The sequence below is a fragment of the Crotalus tigris genome, unplaced genomic scaffold (genome assembly GCF_016545835.1).
Source record: "Crotalus tigris isolate CLP2741 ecotype Arizona unplaced genomic scaffold, ASM1654583v1 scf7180000017994.786943, whole genome shotgun sequence".
In the NCBI taxonomy this organism is placed as follows: domain Eukaryota; kingdom Metazoa; phylum Chordata; class Lepidosauria; order Squamata; family Viperidae; genus Crotalus; species Crotalus tigris.
This window is the reverse complement of record NW_024096761.1, coordinates 355,340-373,813: the sequence shown is the minus strand read 5'-3', so window position 1 is coordinate 373,813 and position 18,474 is coordinate 355,340. Positions and strand designations below refer to the sequence as shown.

Sequence of the window (18,474 nt, the reverse complement as noted above, 5' to 3'; positions counted from 1 at the left end):
TGTAGTTTGAAACAATAATTCTATCTATGTATTATCTCTCTCTCTCTCTCTCTCTCCCTCCCTCCCTCCCTCTCTCATTCTATCTATCTATCTATCTATCTATCTATCTATCTATCTATCTATCTATCTATCTATCTAATCTAATCTATCTATCTATCTTATCTATCTATCTATCTATCTATCTATCTATCTATCTATCTATCTATCTATCTATCTAGTGTGTATTTACTGAGAAATAGAGAGCTTTGTTACTGGTTGCTAATACCTTTATTGTTTGAAATGAAAAAAGATCATAAAAATCGGACATGGTGACATAGTTTACAATTGTCATGACCTACAACTGAAATTGTAGGCTCAATTATGGTTGTAAATGGAGGACTACCTGTACTTTCCCCCCTCACTTTTCTGGATGCTGTCATATATGACCAGCAAGGGACATATGTCAAATGTTATAGTTAACATAATTTTCTCTCAAAGAGACTGATATATTCAATCCATCACTTGGAATATAGACACATTAATAAATATTTATCTAACATTGTAAACTGGGCAAAGAGATAGAAAAAGGCTGCAAATATATGGTCTTCAGTTTGTGTTCTCTATATATTTCAAAAACTATGTTTTTAAAAATATTTTCTATTATTTTCATTGAATATTTGTGTTAGGATATTGAATTTAGTAGCTAGAACAGTAAAGTGAACAATAGGTCAGAACATACAATTGTAGTTGATTCATTATAGCGTGCTGACTCATGCATGATGCAATCTGCATTATGATTGGTTGCTATAAGTATAAAGGGGGAGTTCCCTTTTTTCCCTCCTTTTTTTCTTCTGTGTGTTCTGTATCTTGTTTTAGATGTACCTCATGATGTTCCTGTGTTCCTGGCTATCTTATGTTCTTCCTTTTCTGGATGATGACAAAGACTGCTGTAAATTTAAATAATAAATACATTTATATTTATATAAAAGACTGAAAGTTTCTGTCAGTGTCTCCGACTTCATCTGGACAGCTGCTGCACACTTCCTTGATAATTTGCATTTGTCATTTTGAACTAATAACTTCCTGTCTTTCGTGTTTGTGACCCTTTGTTATATAAATTCTCTTTTCTATTAATAGGAGTAGGATTTCAGTTAATCATGAATATTTTTTCTCCATTTTGATTCAATGGGACAAATATCTCAGTAATACACAGGATTGTTTTAGCTATCACTATATACAATAAGTATTATTCTGCAGGCGTAGCTTGATTGTTGCCTATGTAAATTATTTTAGCCATTTTTACTCTATGACTTTTAAAAAATCTTTTGTTTAGTGTTATCTACAAGCTTCTTGCTTCCAAAAGTGAAGGGATCAGAGTACAAGCACTGAAGGTGATGGGCTACTTTTTAAAGCATCTGGCACCCAAGTAAGTATTAGATGGAAACAATAGTAAACCATAAAAACATCTAACCCCTTAAATATTATTTTTTTGGATTATTTTCTATAAGTAGTCCTCAATGTACAACCACTTTTGGGACTGGAGAATGCAATCATTAAGCAAGTCATCACATGACTGGACCAAATTTTATGACCATTTACAATGGTTGTTAAATGAATCACATGGTGTTAAAGGAATCACTCTGTTGTTAAGTGAATCCCGCTTTCCCAATTCACTTTGCTTGTCAGAATCTGGCTAGGAAGGTGGCAAATCATGATTGTGTGACCACAATTTATAAAGACTTGATTATTTGACTATATACCGTATATTTTGGCGTATAAGACAACTGGGCGTACAAGACGACCCCCAACTTTTGAGAAGATTTTCAGGCTTTAGAAAGTCATCTTATACTCCAGAAAATACAGTATAATATTGAATTTCTGTTTATAGATGAGCACAACAAGTTACTTATTATTTAATTTTCCATATAATTTTAGGAGGAAAGCAGAAATTATGCTTGGACATGGACTGTTTTCTCTTCTGACTGAGAGGCTTACGCTTCAAACAAACTTAATTTCTATGACTACCTACAATGTACTTTTTGAGGTAAAAGACTTAAAATATATAGCTGAGATGATATAATTTATACTGGTATGTTCCAGGTGATAAAATTTGGATTTTTTTTGTTTCTATTTCAGAGAAATACTAGTTAACAAACATAAATGTTACAAACATATGCTTTAGTTAAAAAGGCAAAATTAATAATTCAGTACTTAATTTTAATAATAAAAAATTAATTTAATTAAAATAATACTTCAATAGTCAAACAGATCTTTCAGTATTATGAAAATAAATTTTAGAATTGTATGATATGATGTGTTGATATGTATGTGTGTGTGTGTGTGTGTGTGTGTGTGTGTGTGTGTGTAGTAATATAAGGTCCATCCGCCTGTGTGTGAAGTAAAATAAGGTCCGTCCGCCTATGACCCAATCTGGGCTCAAAGCGCAGAGGCAGCCAGCCACATAAAAACGGACTCCCGGATCCAGCATTTTATACCCTGACGATGTCGGTAGTGTGGCCGATGAAAGCTTGGTTTTGTATATTAAAAATTTATGCTTATCATTTTATCCTGGTGATCACCTTATTTTACTTCACATTATGTGTATACCCGGGATTCGTGTTTTTAATACTATTAAGGAGATATAATACTACTAAGGGGATATATATATATACAGCGAGAATCTTGGCACCATACAACATACAAGTAGTGCACAAACCAAGCCAAACGCTACGAGCAGCCATTATGCGCCCCAAGGACCCGCTCCCCAGCATGGAAAGATCGGCAGTCATATACAAGATTGATTGTATGGACTGCCCATGTAACTATGTTGGGGAGACTGCCAAACGGGTAAAGACCAGGGTCCACGAGCATAAATTGGCAGTAAGAAGGGGGGACCAATATTCCCAGATATGGGCTCACATGGCAGAATTGGGCCATAGATTCAATTTCAGTGAAGTTAGCGTGCTGGCAAGTGACAATACCAAGGGAGGCCGCCTACTTAGGGAGGCGTGGCTCTCTAATAACAGCTCTATTAATCGGCACGTTGACCTGTGTCCAGCATATATGGCGTTAAGATCGTGGAGTGCGACCAACCAGCTGCCCCATTACCGATGACCTAATAACAACCCTGATAATATCAAGGGGAATATGCCAACCCCCCAACTGGCTCGGTGTAAGCCAGATGAGGAAGAGCAATTATGGAGCATTCCTACCACTCTTACAACACCAGCACGGATCCAAAGGAACAGCAGAATGAATCTGGCAGCCTGCCTGCGCCTGGAAAGAAGCGAGGCAACCGATCTGGAGAGGAGGAGACGACCCCTCCACTCAGCTGAGACGGCTGAATTGGGATGGGAAAATGAGCAAGAAGGTGGCATTTACGAGACCGAACTGTTGCGCCTTCTACCCATAGACTCCGAAGACCCCACGATACGCACATGGGCACGAACGATGTTAGAAGGGAGAGGAGAGCGAAAGAGAAGCACGGCGGCACTCGAGAAGATCGTAATTCTACTACCTCCCCCAGACCGAGCCTCCGAATTATAACGCGTGCGAAAGGAACACAGGAGGCTCAGGAAAGGGGGAGGAGGAGTAAGACGACTGAATGTAATTACAGTCAGGGGACCGCCCCCCCAGTAGACAAACAACCCATCAACCTATCCCAGATCACCAGCATATCGCAACCAACTCAGAGTGACTTACAGGATTGTCCAGATGACAGTTGGATGGGAGGAGAAAGTACTAAAGTTAAAAGAGAAGGCTATCGCAAAAAGAACAGCCAAGCGGAGGATGATTGGGAAAGGAAGGGGAGGTGTACATTACCACTCAAACCTGATGGGGAGGATGGGTTGAGGAACAGAGATAATTTGAACGGTAGGGGGAGTTATCCCATCCCGGAATCGAAAGAAAGGAGGAGAGATGACAACACACACGTAACTAAGAGGAATAGGAGGAAGCAAACCAATCAAGCGCAGTTGAATCAATTAGGCCCGGTGACGAGATCGAGGAGCCGGGCGTAGACTCTGACTTGCCTATAAAAAAACTCTCACACTTTCTGGCGCTCTAGCCCTGATGATGCCGGCAGGGACGGCGAAAGCTTGGCGCTTTTTAATTAAACTTTTATAGTTTTACTACCTTGGTGTTCATTTTATTTCTTGATATGAATACTCCCAGGGTTCATATTTTTAGCATTATTAACCATATATATATATATATATATATATGAAGGAGGAGTATTAAGCATGTTGAATCTTTGTGTGTGTGTGTTTGTGTGTGTATGCAGAATAATAATAATATATAAAAAGTTTTTATTATGGCAACTAACTAACAAGTATAGAATCTTAGAGTGCACCACCGAAAAATTCTTCAGTTAAGATAGGAATGGACAATTTGAGGGCCTCATATTTCTTTTTCAATCCATCTGGAGGCTGTTCTAACCAGTTCATTAAAATGTTATGGAATGTTATGGAATGTCACATAGCCAAAGCTCCACAGAAGCCTTAAAATAATTGATTTCTTTCAATTTCTATCCCACTTTTTGTCCATAGAATTGATTTTGTAGCTCTGACCCTCTTTTGTCAGAGATAAAGGATTATAAATAAATAAATAAATGTTACTGTTTATTATAAACAAACAATATGTTTTGTTTGGTGTGCCAGAATGGTCCAACTATAAGCTTTGTATTGTTTTAATATACTTTTTATTTATTTCCATGAACAGACTGTATTTAAAATAGACTTTCATAGAGTTCTTAATGTTTTTCTTGTTTTTCTATTGAGTAGCATATCATTTGAATTTTGTCACCAGCCTGAGGTAAATAATGTTATCTGAGCAAGGAAAAATATTATAACAAAGCATTTAATTTACTAAGAAATAAGTCATTTTGCTGCTTGCCACCTAAAGTTAATTTTACTTATTGATATAATTATTTTAAAGATCGGAATTTGTCTGTTTTTAATTGAACAGTTTGAAATTATTTCAATATTAGATTTTTCTTAATACGTTCTTTTTTTCCCTTTTTAATCAGATACTTATTGAGCAGATTTGTACACAAGTGATGCATAAACAGCATCCTGACCCAGATTCAACAGTGAAAATACAAAATCCCCGTAAGCATCTGTATTTCTTTCAGATAAACTATAGAGAGCCTGTAAATTGTGCTTTATGTGTTTCAAAAAGAGAAAAATGTATTAGGAAGTATATTTCTTGTATTTATGTTTGCTTTCATAATCTAACATTTGCTACTTTGGGAAGTGTTGTTACTTGAAGTATTTTTAAAGGGTTTTTTTTTAGGAAAAGGACTTCAGTAACAATTTCAATTTTAGCATAAATCTGACTACCTAAGTTGGTACGACTTCACTGGAAATTAAATTCATTATTAATTTCCATTCTAAATTAACTGTATCAGTGCTGGCCTGATGCTTCAGTTTCTCAGATACTTGAAAGCTCTTCAGTGGAATGGTTGGTTAATTAACATTTTTTATTAATATGAGAGCTGTTAACATGTACAAATGAGAGGTAAAAAGGTTATATACAGAGGAATAAGGCGATATACAGAAGCCCCATAATCAGCAGCTTTGTGTAGCTGTAACCCTGCAATAGGCCTTTAAGCATGTTCATTCAGATTCATTTATAATATTTTAGCAGTCTAGAAACATGTCTTATAGGGCTTCTTATTTGTAAGGAAATTCGCAACAGGGTTTAGGTGAATATGATTCCAGCCTAGCAGTCTTTCATTATTGTTGTTCTATATTGGGAAGCCTTAAATATTTATTATTGTTTTACCTATTACCTTTTTCAATTAAACATCTGAATAGGATTGCTATAGCAGAAAATAGTAAATCTAGAATTGTTTATTATTTTGGGTTTTAATCCCAGAAAGTGCTTTGGAGCAGCTATGGACATGATCATGTTTACAGCTCTTTTAAGGAACTGTTTCTTTTCTCTTTTTCTGAGGAAAGCAGCCATACTATCTTACAATAGTTCATTTAGTGACCATTTGAATTTTACAGCTATACTGAAAAACATGACGTATGACTGTTTTCACATTTATGACTGTTACAACATCTCCATGGTCATGTGATCAAAATTGAAATACTTGGCAACTGACTCATATTTATGATGGTTGCAGTGTCCTGGGATCATGTGATCACTTTTTGCGACCTTCGGATAAGCAAAGTCAATGAGAAAGCCAGATTCACTTAACAGTCACGTTACTAATTTAACAACTGCAATGATTTACTTAACAATTGTGGCAAGAAAGATCGTAAAAAGGGGGAAAACTCACTTAACAATTGTCTTGCCCTAATATAAATTTTGGGCTCAATTATGGTCATAAGTCAAGGACTATCTGTACAGCATAAGGTTTTGGTCTGAATTTAGTAACATTCTGTCTTAATTGAAAATATGTTCTGCTATAAAAGTATATTTGAAGATGCAATAATTATCCCTCTATAAATATATACTATCCAGCTTAACTGATTTCTGTCTCTTAGTAAACATTCTCAGATGCCCTTGGGAAACTCACCAATAAGATTTCTCTTGTCACTTAGGCCCAGGAAACAATTAATAAAAATATTGAGTGTTTTCAGGTTGCTATATGGTTAAATTGAATTTTAAGATGCATGATGCCAAACCAGAATAAAGATACAAGGAAAAAGGATACAAGGATGTATTTAACCATAATAATAATAATAGTAGTAGTAGTAGTAAAGTTGGAAGGGACCTTGGAGGTCATCTAGTCCAACCCCCTGCTCGGGCAGGAAACCCTACACCATTTCGGACAAATGGCTGTCCAGTCTCTTCTTAAAAACTTCCAGTGTTGGAGCATTTACTGCTTCTGGAGGCAAGCTGTTCCACTGATTAATTGTTCTCACTGTCAGGAAGTTTCTCCTTAGTTCTAGGTTGCTTCTCTCCTTGATTAGTTTCCACCCATTGCTTCTTGTCCTGCCTTCAGGTGCTTTGGAAAATAGCTTAATTCCCTCTTCTTTATGGCAGCCCCTGAGATATTGGAATACTGCTATCATGTCCCCCCTTGTCCTTCTCTTCATTAAACTAGACATACCCAATTCTAGCAACCGTTCCTTATATGTTAATGAAAACACTATAGGAAATGTTCCAGGAATAATTTCAAAAAAATTATACTTTGCTTCTTGTTATATAACCATGTAATAATGTTTAACTTGGGAAAAAGGAAAAGGAACTAGAATGAGGGAGATGAAAATCTTATTTTCGTGTTGATTTTTTAAATTGTTATGTTTTCCAGAGTTTCTGAAAGTTATTGCTGTTTTGCTGCGTAATTCTCCTCCATGCTCAGAAACCATGGAAGTCCACCGAGTCTTCCTATCAGACATGATTAAGCTTTTTAATAGCAGCAGGGAAAATAGGAGGTAAGATCATTTTATATCTATATATAATAATGTAGCTTAGAAAGCTGTTTCTTCAACTTGCAGGATTAGATTGTTTTTAAACTAAGAACTGGTCTCAAATTGTTCACATGGTTTAATCAATTACTAGCTGTATCAGGTGTTTATTAATGTCATTAATTCCTATTATTGTTGTCTTTGAGTTGCATTTTCCTGCTTTCTTCAAAGTGAATTCAATATGTGTTTGCAATTTTTCAGGAGTTTACTACAGTGTTCTGTATGGCAGGAATGGATGCTTTCCCTTTGCTATTTTAATCCCCAAAGCTCTGATGAACAGAAGATAACAGAAATGGTGTATGCCATTTTTAGAATACTACTTTATCATGCAATCAAGTATGAATGGGGTGGCTGGCGTGTTTGGGTGGATACTCTAGCAATTACACATTCAAAGGTGAGCTATGCAAAAACAATTCTAATTCTGATTTTTTAAAAGAACTTTGAAGAGCAATTTGATGGGTTTAGTAAAAAAAAATTCACTGAATTTAACTAGAGAGAACAAAATAAGGGTAGGTGTCAATATTCCATAAAGCAATAATTACAAATATGTGGTGCAATGCTTGTGCAATTTCATGTACCAATGGTATGAGTAGCTAAGTTGATGATCAGAAAACTATGTTTTATTATGAATTGCCTGTGCAGTTGAACCATATAGATTTGAAACACAAGGTGGCGCACCTTGCCTATTTGTATGTTACAATGATGCCCTTTTCTTAACACGGAGAGGCTGAGCAACAAATTACTACAGTCTGATGAAACTGAAGCGAAAGCTGTTTCCATCCAAACAAAGAGAAGAAAGGTTGTTAGAAGGTTTCTTGAATAAGAAATAAAACAATTTTCCTACTACTAATAGTATAATTTTTTTACAACTATAATAAAAGTGTGATGGAGAGAATTTTTCTCTAATGGAGGTAACCTTTTTTCAACTGAAAAACAGATTTTAGAGTAAAGTTTCAATGGTTGCCACCGTGGTTCCTTCTTCTATTCCCCAAAACATTTTTAATACAGCTCTGGGTGGATTTCCATATGGGGATTTACAATGTAAGAAAAATGAAGAGACTTCCCCCCCTGGTTATACCGTGAATTATGGGACACTTGGTGTGTTGACGGCACAGTTCAGGTACAAAAATTGTTCTTTCAGTTATGTGGATGTCGATGCCTTATGAGACCATCATATTTATAAAGTGAAACAACAGATACTCTCTTTCCAGGTTATGATTTTACTTACATAGATTGTATTTAAAAGGTATTTATGAGTTCTGTTTGATAATTAAAATTCTGGATTAATATTTAATTTGCATTTTATTCTTTTGAATTGTAGAGGTTGAAATTAACATTAATAATTTTCTTAAATTGTGTATAGTTTATAGGAAAAATAATTATTTTCTAGTGCACTTTTTCCCCTGCTTTGTTCATAATAAATTTTAATTACATAGCTGTTTTTTCATCATTAATATAAGACTACTCAGTTTTAAATTCATTAGTATTAGACACAAATCAGTTTAATGCTGATTCAAGGTTTCCATACAGCTCATAAGCAAATGTTACAACATGAATATTTGTTTATGAGTTGATAGACATTTGTAAGAAGATAAATATTAACATTGCTAATAATTCTATAAATTTTGGACTGCACTGTTTTGATATAAAATAATCTTATCATATGAATGGATGCCAACTAGAACATACATATATACATACATGTGTGTTATGTATTATATATTATATATGTATATGTGTATGTGTGCATCACATAGTATATAAGTATATAAGTTATAAGAATCAACACTTCAGTTTCTGCATTACATAGATTTTGATAGTCTACATATTCTGACATGAGAAGCTATTATTTAAATTAATATTAAGTTTATCACTTCATTTTTCAATCCAATAAAATTATAAAAAATAGTTTTTGTTAAGAATACTGTTTTCATGCCACTTTCAGCCAAGCTTGCTCCCAGTCAGGTGTAAAGTGGGATAGCTAAGTGATGATGGGAACATTTTAAGGACACGAAGAATCAGACAACTTTTTTTGTATGGGGTTTATTGCCAGAGTTCATTGTTCTTGTCAACTTATGATAGTGCAAAATGGTGTCTCAACCATTAATCCAGTCAGTTTTCATATACATACATTTGTTTTTTTTAATAATTGGGTTAGATCAGCCATTGTTTTCCATTTCTGTCTTAACAATGCAAGAGTTACATGGCATGTGCTGTTGAATTCAGGTTAATTCTCTTTAATTATCCTTATGACATATCACCTGCATGAACTAAGATTTATCCTACCCAATTGGTCAATGCTATTGTAACATATATTGTTGAAACTGTCATATTATTTCTCATCCTTTGGTTTTTTTTTATATACCACTCTGAATATTGGGACTAGAGTAGCATATGAAAGTTAGTAATAAAATAACCTGTTTTAATTAAATTTCTCTGTAAATGTTCTGAAGACAATGATCCTCAAAACTTTCTTAAAATTGTTACTGAATTCTGAATTTAGTTTGAATAAGTATGCATTTTTGTAGGGTTTCAATATATTCAAATTCATAAGAAAAAAAATCCTTAAACTGAGTCACAGTAATTGCTTTTAAATTTTTTTTTGTATGCTTTAATTTATAATTTAGCTCTATTTCATTTATGCATCAGCCACTGTCTATTCATACTCTACTATATAATTTTATTTTTGGTAAAGAGCTTGTGTGGAAAGAACTAGTGTTGCAAAATTGGATAGATCTTGCAGAGCTGCACATCAAGATACATGGAGCTGCTATAAAAAGCCAAAGAAACTCAATTGCAATTTTATTGTCCAGTTTGATAGATTTCCTGCCACCTTTGTAGCAGGGAAGCCGTTTGTCACTGTAGCCTCTTTTCCAACTGCAGTACTACGCTTTATAAGCAGTGATGGCTTTTGTGGCATAATTGCACTACCTAGGTTTCTTTTGCTCTCAGGATTTGAAGGTGTACATAATCCTATTATAGCTAAAGCCTGTTGTAATGCTCTGATTTAAAAAAAAATCAGTATTTTTATATCTTTCCTCCCTTTCATTTCTGCTCTTTTCATTATATACTGTGTAAAATAACTTGATTTTATTGTCTAGTTTCTGTATTAGTCCTAAGCAGAATTAACCACAAAAGAACCCAGATAGAAGCTATATTCCTATTGTGATAAATTCTTCTAACATTTCTTCAGTTTCAGCTTGTTTATGTCTTCTTACTTTTGCTAAATCCTTGCAACTTCTTAAAGTGAATTTATTTTTTGAAAATATATTTTGGGTGTAATCTGGATAATTTATTTTTAATCCCAAAATGAATAAATTATATTTACTTTTCTGTTGCAATTTGAATAATTGATGTTAATATGTTATTTATTGATACATTAATTTATATCACATGTAACTTTAAGTTTTGACTATAGATACATAATGTTTAGAAATTACTTAGCCCCCAAGAATTGAGAATTCAAATGCAATAAATTAAAACAAGGGATAAACTTTAGTTTTCTATTTAATGTTTTGGCAAAGTATAAGATTGAATAAGATGCCAAATATAATCACTCAGTGAAACTGATGTCCATAAAATTAAGTTGAATTATAGTTATTTACTTGATTTGCCCAGGCTTGCAGATGCAGACAAATTGAAAAAAAAAAGACCAGCAAAAATGATTTGTTGGTTGTATTGAATTATGGGGAAAGATTAAAGAGTCTGAAGGCATGAAAGGAGGATGGCTAAATATTGAAATGCGTAAATTTGCCCCATAGAGCTTGAAAATGGCAGACCTTGAAGGCCTGGGATGTTCTTATCCCAATGGAATAACTTGAGGAATAGAAGCAGTAGAATTAGAATTCATATAAACCTTCAGAATTTAAAACATGAAAATACTCTTGTAAAATAAAAATAAAACTTCGGGCCATGATTGGAAAGACAATGGAAAAAATTAACATATAACTCTTGACTTAAACAGGTATCCCATATCCTTAGATGGTTGACCTGTTGATGGTGAAAATGCATTTACTCCTCAATATATCTGCAGGACTCCCCCTAAACTTTCTACAGCATCAGAGGTTCTTGCTTACATATATTGGCTTTTATTATCAAAATGATATTTTTGGATTGACAAGTCATATATTTCAATTATGCTGTTTAAAATGAAGTGATTGGTCAAAATGTAAAACACTCAATATTAATTTCAAAATAGAATAAGAGAAGTATAGAATATAAAGCGGAAAAATAAAAAAATAACAGAGCACACTAAAAACGCCCTAGTGACTCTTGAGCTGTAATTTGCAAAAGGTCCATATTACTTTAGTTAAATGCACCTAAGGGAAAAAGAGAGAAAACATAAGAGTATATTTTTATGTATGTCTAGAATAAAAAAAAAAGTTGAGAAATTTCTGTTGTTTCATGAGAATTACTTTGAAGCATAAATGAGGAGCAGAAGAAAAGATAAAAATAGAAGGTATAGAAAAAATGTCAGGTTATATTGGATTGGAATGGTTAGAAATTATAAGACGTATAATTAAAGATCAGAATTGTGAAAGTACAAAAAGTCAAAATAAGAGCCTTAAATTTAGAAGAAATGCTTAAGCTGGATATTAAAGAATAATACAGATTTAATAAATTTTGTGCAATAGAAAAATATTATGTAGAGAGCTACTGACCTATAATTGTAATTATAGAAAGAAACATTTTGAATATTTCTATGAATATTTGCTGATATTCAATCTAGGTGATAAAATCATCAAACAATACAAGTATATTTAACTAGTCCCCAAATAAGTGGAAATGTGCTACTTTTAGGGAGTTGTTGTAATGCAGCCAAACTTCTCCTTATTCTCAAAACAGGTTCACAAAACACTAAAACCTCTTAGAAGATAAGGGAGTAGCATAGAACTGTTTGGTTGGATAGCAAGTAGTATCTGCTATTTCATCTTATGTGGATGGGCAGACCTACTATACTTGTCCTTGCTATAGAATCTTCTAAAATATACAGTAAGGAAAAAAATTATTTGATCTCCTGCTGATTTTGTATATTTGCCCACTGACAAAGAAATGATCAGTCTATAATTTTAATGGTAGGTTTATTTTAACAGTGAGAAGACAGAATAACGACAAAATAATCCAGAAAAACACATTAAAAAAAGTTATAAATTGATTTGCATTTTAATGAGTGAAATAAGTATTTGACCCCTTCGCAAAACATAACTTAGTACTTGGTGACAAAACCCTTGTTGGCAATCACAGAGGTCAGACGTTGCCTGTAGTTGACCATCAGGTTTATACACATCTCAGGAGGATTTTGTCCCACTCCTCTTTGCAGATCCTCTCCAAGTCATTAAATTTTCGAGGCTGACATTTGGCAGCTCGAACTTTCAGCTCCCTCCATAGATTTTCTATGGGATTAAGGTCTGGAGACTGGCTAGGCCACTCCAGGACCTTAATGTGCTGCTTCTTGAGCCACTCCTTTGTTGCCTTGGCTGTGTGTTTTGGGTCACTGCCATGCTGGAATACCCATCCACAATCCATTTTCAATGCCCTGGCTGAGGGAAGGAAGTTCTCACCCAAGATTTGACGGTACATGGCCCCGTCTATCATCCCTTTGATATGGTGAAGTTGTCCTGTACCCTTAGCAGAAAAACACCCCCAAAGTATAATGTTTCCACATCCATGTTTGACAGTGGGGATGGTGTTCTTGGGTCATAGGCAGCATTCCTCCTCCAAACATGATGAGTTGAGTTAATTTATTTATTTATTTAGGAGACTTATATACCGCTTTAAGTGCAAGCACTCTCTAAGCGGTGTACACCAGTAAGCAATATATATATATATATATATATATATATATATATATATATATATATATATATATATATATATATTTACATTGCCCCCAACAATCTGGGTCCTCATTTTACCTACCCCGGAAGGATGGAAGGCTGAGTCAACCTTGAGCCGGTGAAATTTGAACCGCTGACCTGCTGAACACAGTCAGCTAAAGTGGCCTGCAGTACTGCACTCTAACTGCTTGATTTTGGTGTCATATGACCACAACACTTTCACCCAGTTCTCCTCTGAATCATTCAGATGTTCACTGGCAAACTTCAGACAGGCCTGTACATGTGCTTTCTTAAGCAGGGGGACCTTGCAGGCATTGCAGTATTTCAGTCCTTCATGGTGTAGTGTGTTACCAATTGTTTTCTTGGTGACCTTGAGATTATTGACAAGATCCTCCCATTTAATTCTGAGCTGATTCCTCACCGTTCTCATGATCATTGAAACTCCACGAGGAGAGATTTTGCATGGAATCTCAGACTGAGGGAGATTGACTGTTATTTTGTGTTTCTTCCATTTGTGAATAATCGCACCAACTCTTGTCATCTTCTCACCAAGCTGACTGATAATAGTCTTGTAGCCCATTCCAGCCTTGTGTAGGTCTACAATCTTGTCCTTGACAAAATCAGCAGGAGATCAAATAAGTTTTTCCTTCATTGTAATGAACTGTATTCATTATAATTTAGGAAGTTGCTTGCATGTATACTTTCTTTCTCTCTTTGTAAAAACAAACCACACAAAATTCACCCAATTTGGGTATTGTCAAAAAACAAAAACCCTCTCATAATTTAGAATCAGTATAGTGGACAAATAAAAGAGTTGATTAAGAATAGTGAGAAGAGAAGATTTCTCTTAAGGATTAGCTACCATTAGTGATTAATAGAATACATAATTTGTATGCAAAAAATGCTAGGTGTATATGTAGCTATAGCTTCTATAGCTAGCAGTTTCTTGTTCCACTAGAATAATTGGCCTCATTGTAGATGGGATATATCAGCTATTAACTGTGCCCCTTTTTTCACCATTTTTTTCTTTTGTATCTAATATGTTGCAAGAACATATAAGAAGTCATATTCCTCCTTTTATTAGAATCACAAGCCAATAAGCATACTCTTTCTAAGGAAGAAATGTTATACAAAACACACAAAAAATAAGAAATAGTAACAAAAAAAATAAAATATGAAATATGGAATATAGAAATATGAAAAATGGAATATAGAAATATGAAAAAGAAATCTAATCAAATTTATTTTATTACAATGAAACATGTGTTTCTGTCTGTATAAACTGTATAAACCATCATTGCTCCTATGTTGATTTTTGTTTTTAGACAGACACCTCTTGTTTAGGATTTCTTTCTGCTCCAGAAGGAAGCAGAAAGGAAGTCTCTTTCCTCTCAACCTTTCAGATAGGATTCAGGTCCGGACACAGGACTGAGATAGCATTGTTTGCTCTCCTGAATGGCATATGTCAGGACTTGGATGGGGCAGGGCAGCTTTTTTGGTCTTTTTAGATTTTTCAGTAGCTTTCATTACCATTGAGCATATATTTTTCTGGACTGGGATTGGACATTGGAGGCCTTGTTATACAATGGTTCTGTTCTATATTCAGTCTGTAGTAGTGAGGATGAGAAATCAGTCTGGTAACTCTGTTTTATGGGGTGCCATAGGACTCCACTCTTCCCTGTTCTCTAACATATATATGACGCTGCCATGTATGATCATCTTAAAGTTTGAGATATGAACTCCTTTCACTCATGATACTAACTTTACATTGCTATCCCAAGGCTGGGGTTGTTGTAATTAGTTGTTGTACTCATTCCACATGCAGCATTCCATGCTAATGGTAATGGTCTTTTTGATATCTTTTGGTTAATATTCTACAAGTTCATTGAAGGCCCTCTCCTACATAAGCATGTTTGTGCTAGTTTTGGGGAATCCATGCTTTGAATGCCATTTGTATAATGCCATTTCCCTAACACATGTTGTCACATAGTTTGTAATAAAGCATATGTACACTATATTTCTTCTCCATTATGCTATTCTGTGCAAGTTAGAATCCCCAACAACTGCATTGAAATAGTTTGAGCATTATCTTTATATAATGAGCATACTGAAATTAGACATTATCACTCAAGACATTGAAAGAATCATAGTGTTGTGGCATTGAGTGTAATCCTCTTCTAAGAACAGGAATGCAAATTAAAGCTAATCTGTCAGAATGCCATCTCTTCTTATATATATATAGATATCTAGAAAAGGAAGAGAAACGTCAGCACTTCCTGATAGCTAATGCTTTTGTTGCCAGGAAGATCTCTGAAATACTCTAGCATCTGTCTTAAATTTATTTCTCCATGTCCTTACTGTGGGTTACTATCTTCTTGTATTAAAAAACATATAATAGAAGAGGGTTACTGTAGTTCTGTGTCCCCCATCCTGTCCCATCAGTGTTTCCTTTTCAAGGCTGAATGTTCCCATTTCTCCCAGCGTCTTCTTATAGTATTTGTTTGTAATTTTTTTAGTAAATCTATTCCAGTTCTTAAAAAAATGGAACATTACACATAATATTGAAAATAGAGCTGCCAGGTGGACTTTTATCTTTGATAGATTTAGACCAGCTTAGCCTCTATGAGATTGTTGTATCATATACTCTCAGAGCTAAGTTTTAAACACTAATTAAAATTACTATTGTTCCATGATTTTAATACATATTATCAACACATAACTTACAGGTTAAAGGGTGTAACTCAGGATGGAAATACATTGTGAAAGTACACTATCACTAAAATACAAATGTTTGCCTTTATTTCACTATTTGGCAGTGTTTATAGAATATATTATTTCTGTGAAAAATATAATTGATTGATATGACAGGTTTTATAGTCTTGAAAAACATTTTCCATAGTATACATCTTAAAAATGATGCAACTAATCTTGTCAGTTAAACTATTTTACAATAATAATGGTAAACATAACTTCTTTTTGTTCGGACAGTTAAATTCAATGTTGGGACTTAAAACAGTCTTTTGATCTGTATAATAAATAGATTGCCAGTATGGGGGCTAAATGCTTTGTTATACTGGGGAAAGTGCCAAGCTTTTGTGTATACAGGACCTCAGTTTCTTTTTGACTGATTCCTTGGGATTGGTATCAGCAGGTATTGGTGCCTACAGTCAAATGTGATTTGTTTTCTGAATGGTGTAGAGAGTTTCCAGGTCTGAGCTGTTAGCATTGCTGGTAGGAGGGTGGAAAAACAGGTCTATAAAGCTCTCATTAAGATAAAAAATAGAAACTTTTGCTGAAATTATGAATAGGTATTATTGATGGAGATTTGTAGCACGCAAGTTAATTTCCAGGAAATCTTGTAAAATTAAAACAAAAGAACTTCCCAAAATTAATGCTCTTTTGCTTAAGTGTATGCCCAGTCTTCTTTTGCCTTGAATCTTGACCTCATCTTTGATGTGACATACACTAAAGATGCATTGAATAATTGTAAACAGCTAACTTTTCATCATTTTTATACTCTAATTCTAGTGCCAAATATATCATTCATAGCCTTTTTGTAGTACATTCTAATCTTTCTGTCTAGCAATTAGTGAACTTGAATGTCAAATTAAGTTAAAATTAATGGTAGAGGGAATCTTGTACTTATTAGCTTGAAACTGTCCTAACTGGTTGTGCATAGAGGAGCTTTCCAAGTGTTGCAAATAGCTATAGATTAGGTATCACATGGTTGCGAAGATTAATGAATGGTCTTTTAGCTTGCTAATTTAAAGCAATACCTAGTAATTAATTCTAAATTATCAGTTGCACATTTGCAAATACCTAAAGGGAATTATAAAATTAAAGATAGGGTACATGTGAAATTCCCTTGGCTAACATAATAGGTTTCAAGTTATCAGTGCAGGTTTACAGCAACCGGAATTCATGTCATGCTCAGTTTGAATGGTATTAGGGACCAGGATCTAATGCTGATAATGATTAAAGCCATTAATTTTCTTTTTATTTTAAAGCATGAGACCAAAATAAACATGTTTTTTTGTGTGAAACAATGGATGACATCTATCCAATTGTCTTGGCACAAAAAAAATAAGGATCATTTACCTTATTTATTAATGTGAACAACAAATATATACTTTCCTCCATAAAAACTTAATATGCAATACAAGTCATTTCCAGTGGATGCCAGATCTATTGAACAGATTTTATATTTTTAAATAAGTAGCAGAATATCTTCTTGGTGGCTAGAAATTTAACAAATATTCCATATAATTTCTAAAGTCTAAAAACAAGCTAGTTTCATGTATGTAGTGATGAATTGTGGCAAGATTTTTATGGATTAGAAAATATTTGAAGAATCAAATGATCAACTTGTCTTATGTGTTTTGGAATTGTGGAGAGCACTGTAACAATCTATCTTTGAATATAGAAAGCCAGCGATTCTTCTTTAAGTTGTGTTTTCATGTGGTTGGCAGAGATAGTGAATTCTAAAGAACAATATTCAGTGGCAAAGATCATCTCCCTAGAGAAGCACTTCTTCCAAGTTGTTTTCTGAGGTACTGCTTTCAGCTCATTTTCACAATCTTACAATTCCTGTCCAAAATACTAAGCAATTAAGGCTTCCAGCATTTCAACTCTGCTGTAGTCAATAAGCAGCAATGGCTAGAAGACAATCTCAGAGACAGCTGTCACAATCTGTTGCTACAAATATTGATGAACCAACTGTAGCAAGACATTTACAGTATGTAAAATCTGATTTTGTAGCTACTGCTATTTAGGATAGAAGTAATAGATATAAGGATTAGTAGTTTGAGTATAAGTTGTTTGCAATCACTTCATCTGCTTTGAATATTGACCTCTACCTTGAGAGTTCTTCATGGAAAACTGGACTCGAGATCATACATATTTTAACCTCAAATAATTCTAAACACCTTGCCATTTTGTCCATTTTATAAGCATTCTGAAGAAAAATGAAATTGTGCATATTACGTGTACTTTTACTAATAAAATGTTGGTTTTTACAGAAAAGATGTTCTGCAAGTTTTAACTTGTGATTTGTTCCTTTTTCATATATCCATTAAACAATACAATTTTACAGAAATTCAGGATAGAATATGTACCCTGTTACTGAATGAGAAGGTGTCCATGAATTTCCTTGTCAAAGCGTATTGCCCTGAAACTTGTTTGCCTAAGAGAATATTTAAGGCTGCAGATACCAAGTTAGGTGATGAAAAACTCTACAG

General features: G+C 34.1%; 1 protein-coding gene across 5 annotated transcripts in view; it reads left to right on the top strand.

The window, feature by feature from the left end:
- Positions 1 to 18,474, top strand: part of LRBA (LPS responsive beige-like anchor protein) — a 369,611-nt gene that overhangs the window by 59,764 nt on the left and 291,373 nt on the right. For all 5 annotated transcript variants that reach the window (XM_039346412.1, XM_039346410.1, XM_039346414.1 and 2 more), the window contains exons 18-22: positions 1,313 to 1,405; positions 1,915 to 2,023; positions 5,006 to 5,087; positions 7,244 to 7,367; positions 7,602 to 7,794. In XM_039346412.1, coding sequence (XP_039202346.1) covers positions 1,313 to 1,405; positions 1,915 to 2,023; positions 5,006 to 5,087; positions 7,244 to 7,367; positions 7,602 to 7,794 — 601 coding nt within the window. The remainder of the gene's footprint in view (positions 1 to 1,312; positions 1,406 to 1,914; positions 2,024 to 5,005; positions 5,088 to 7,243; positions 7,368 to 7,601; positions 7,795 to 18,474) is intronic.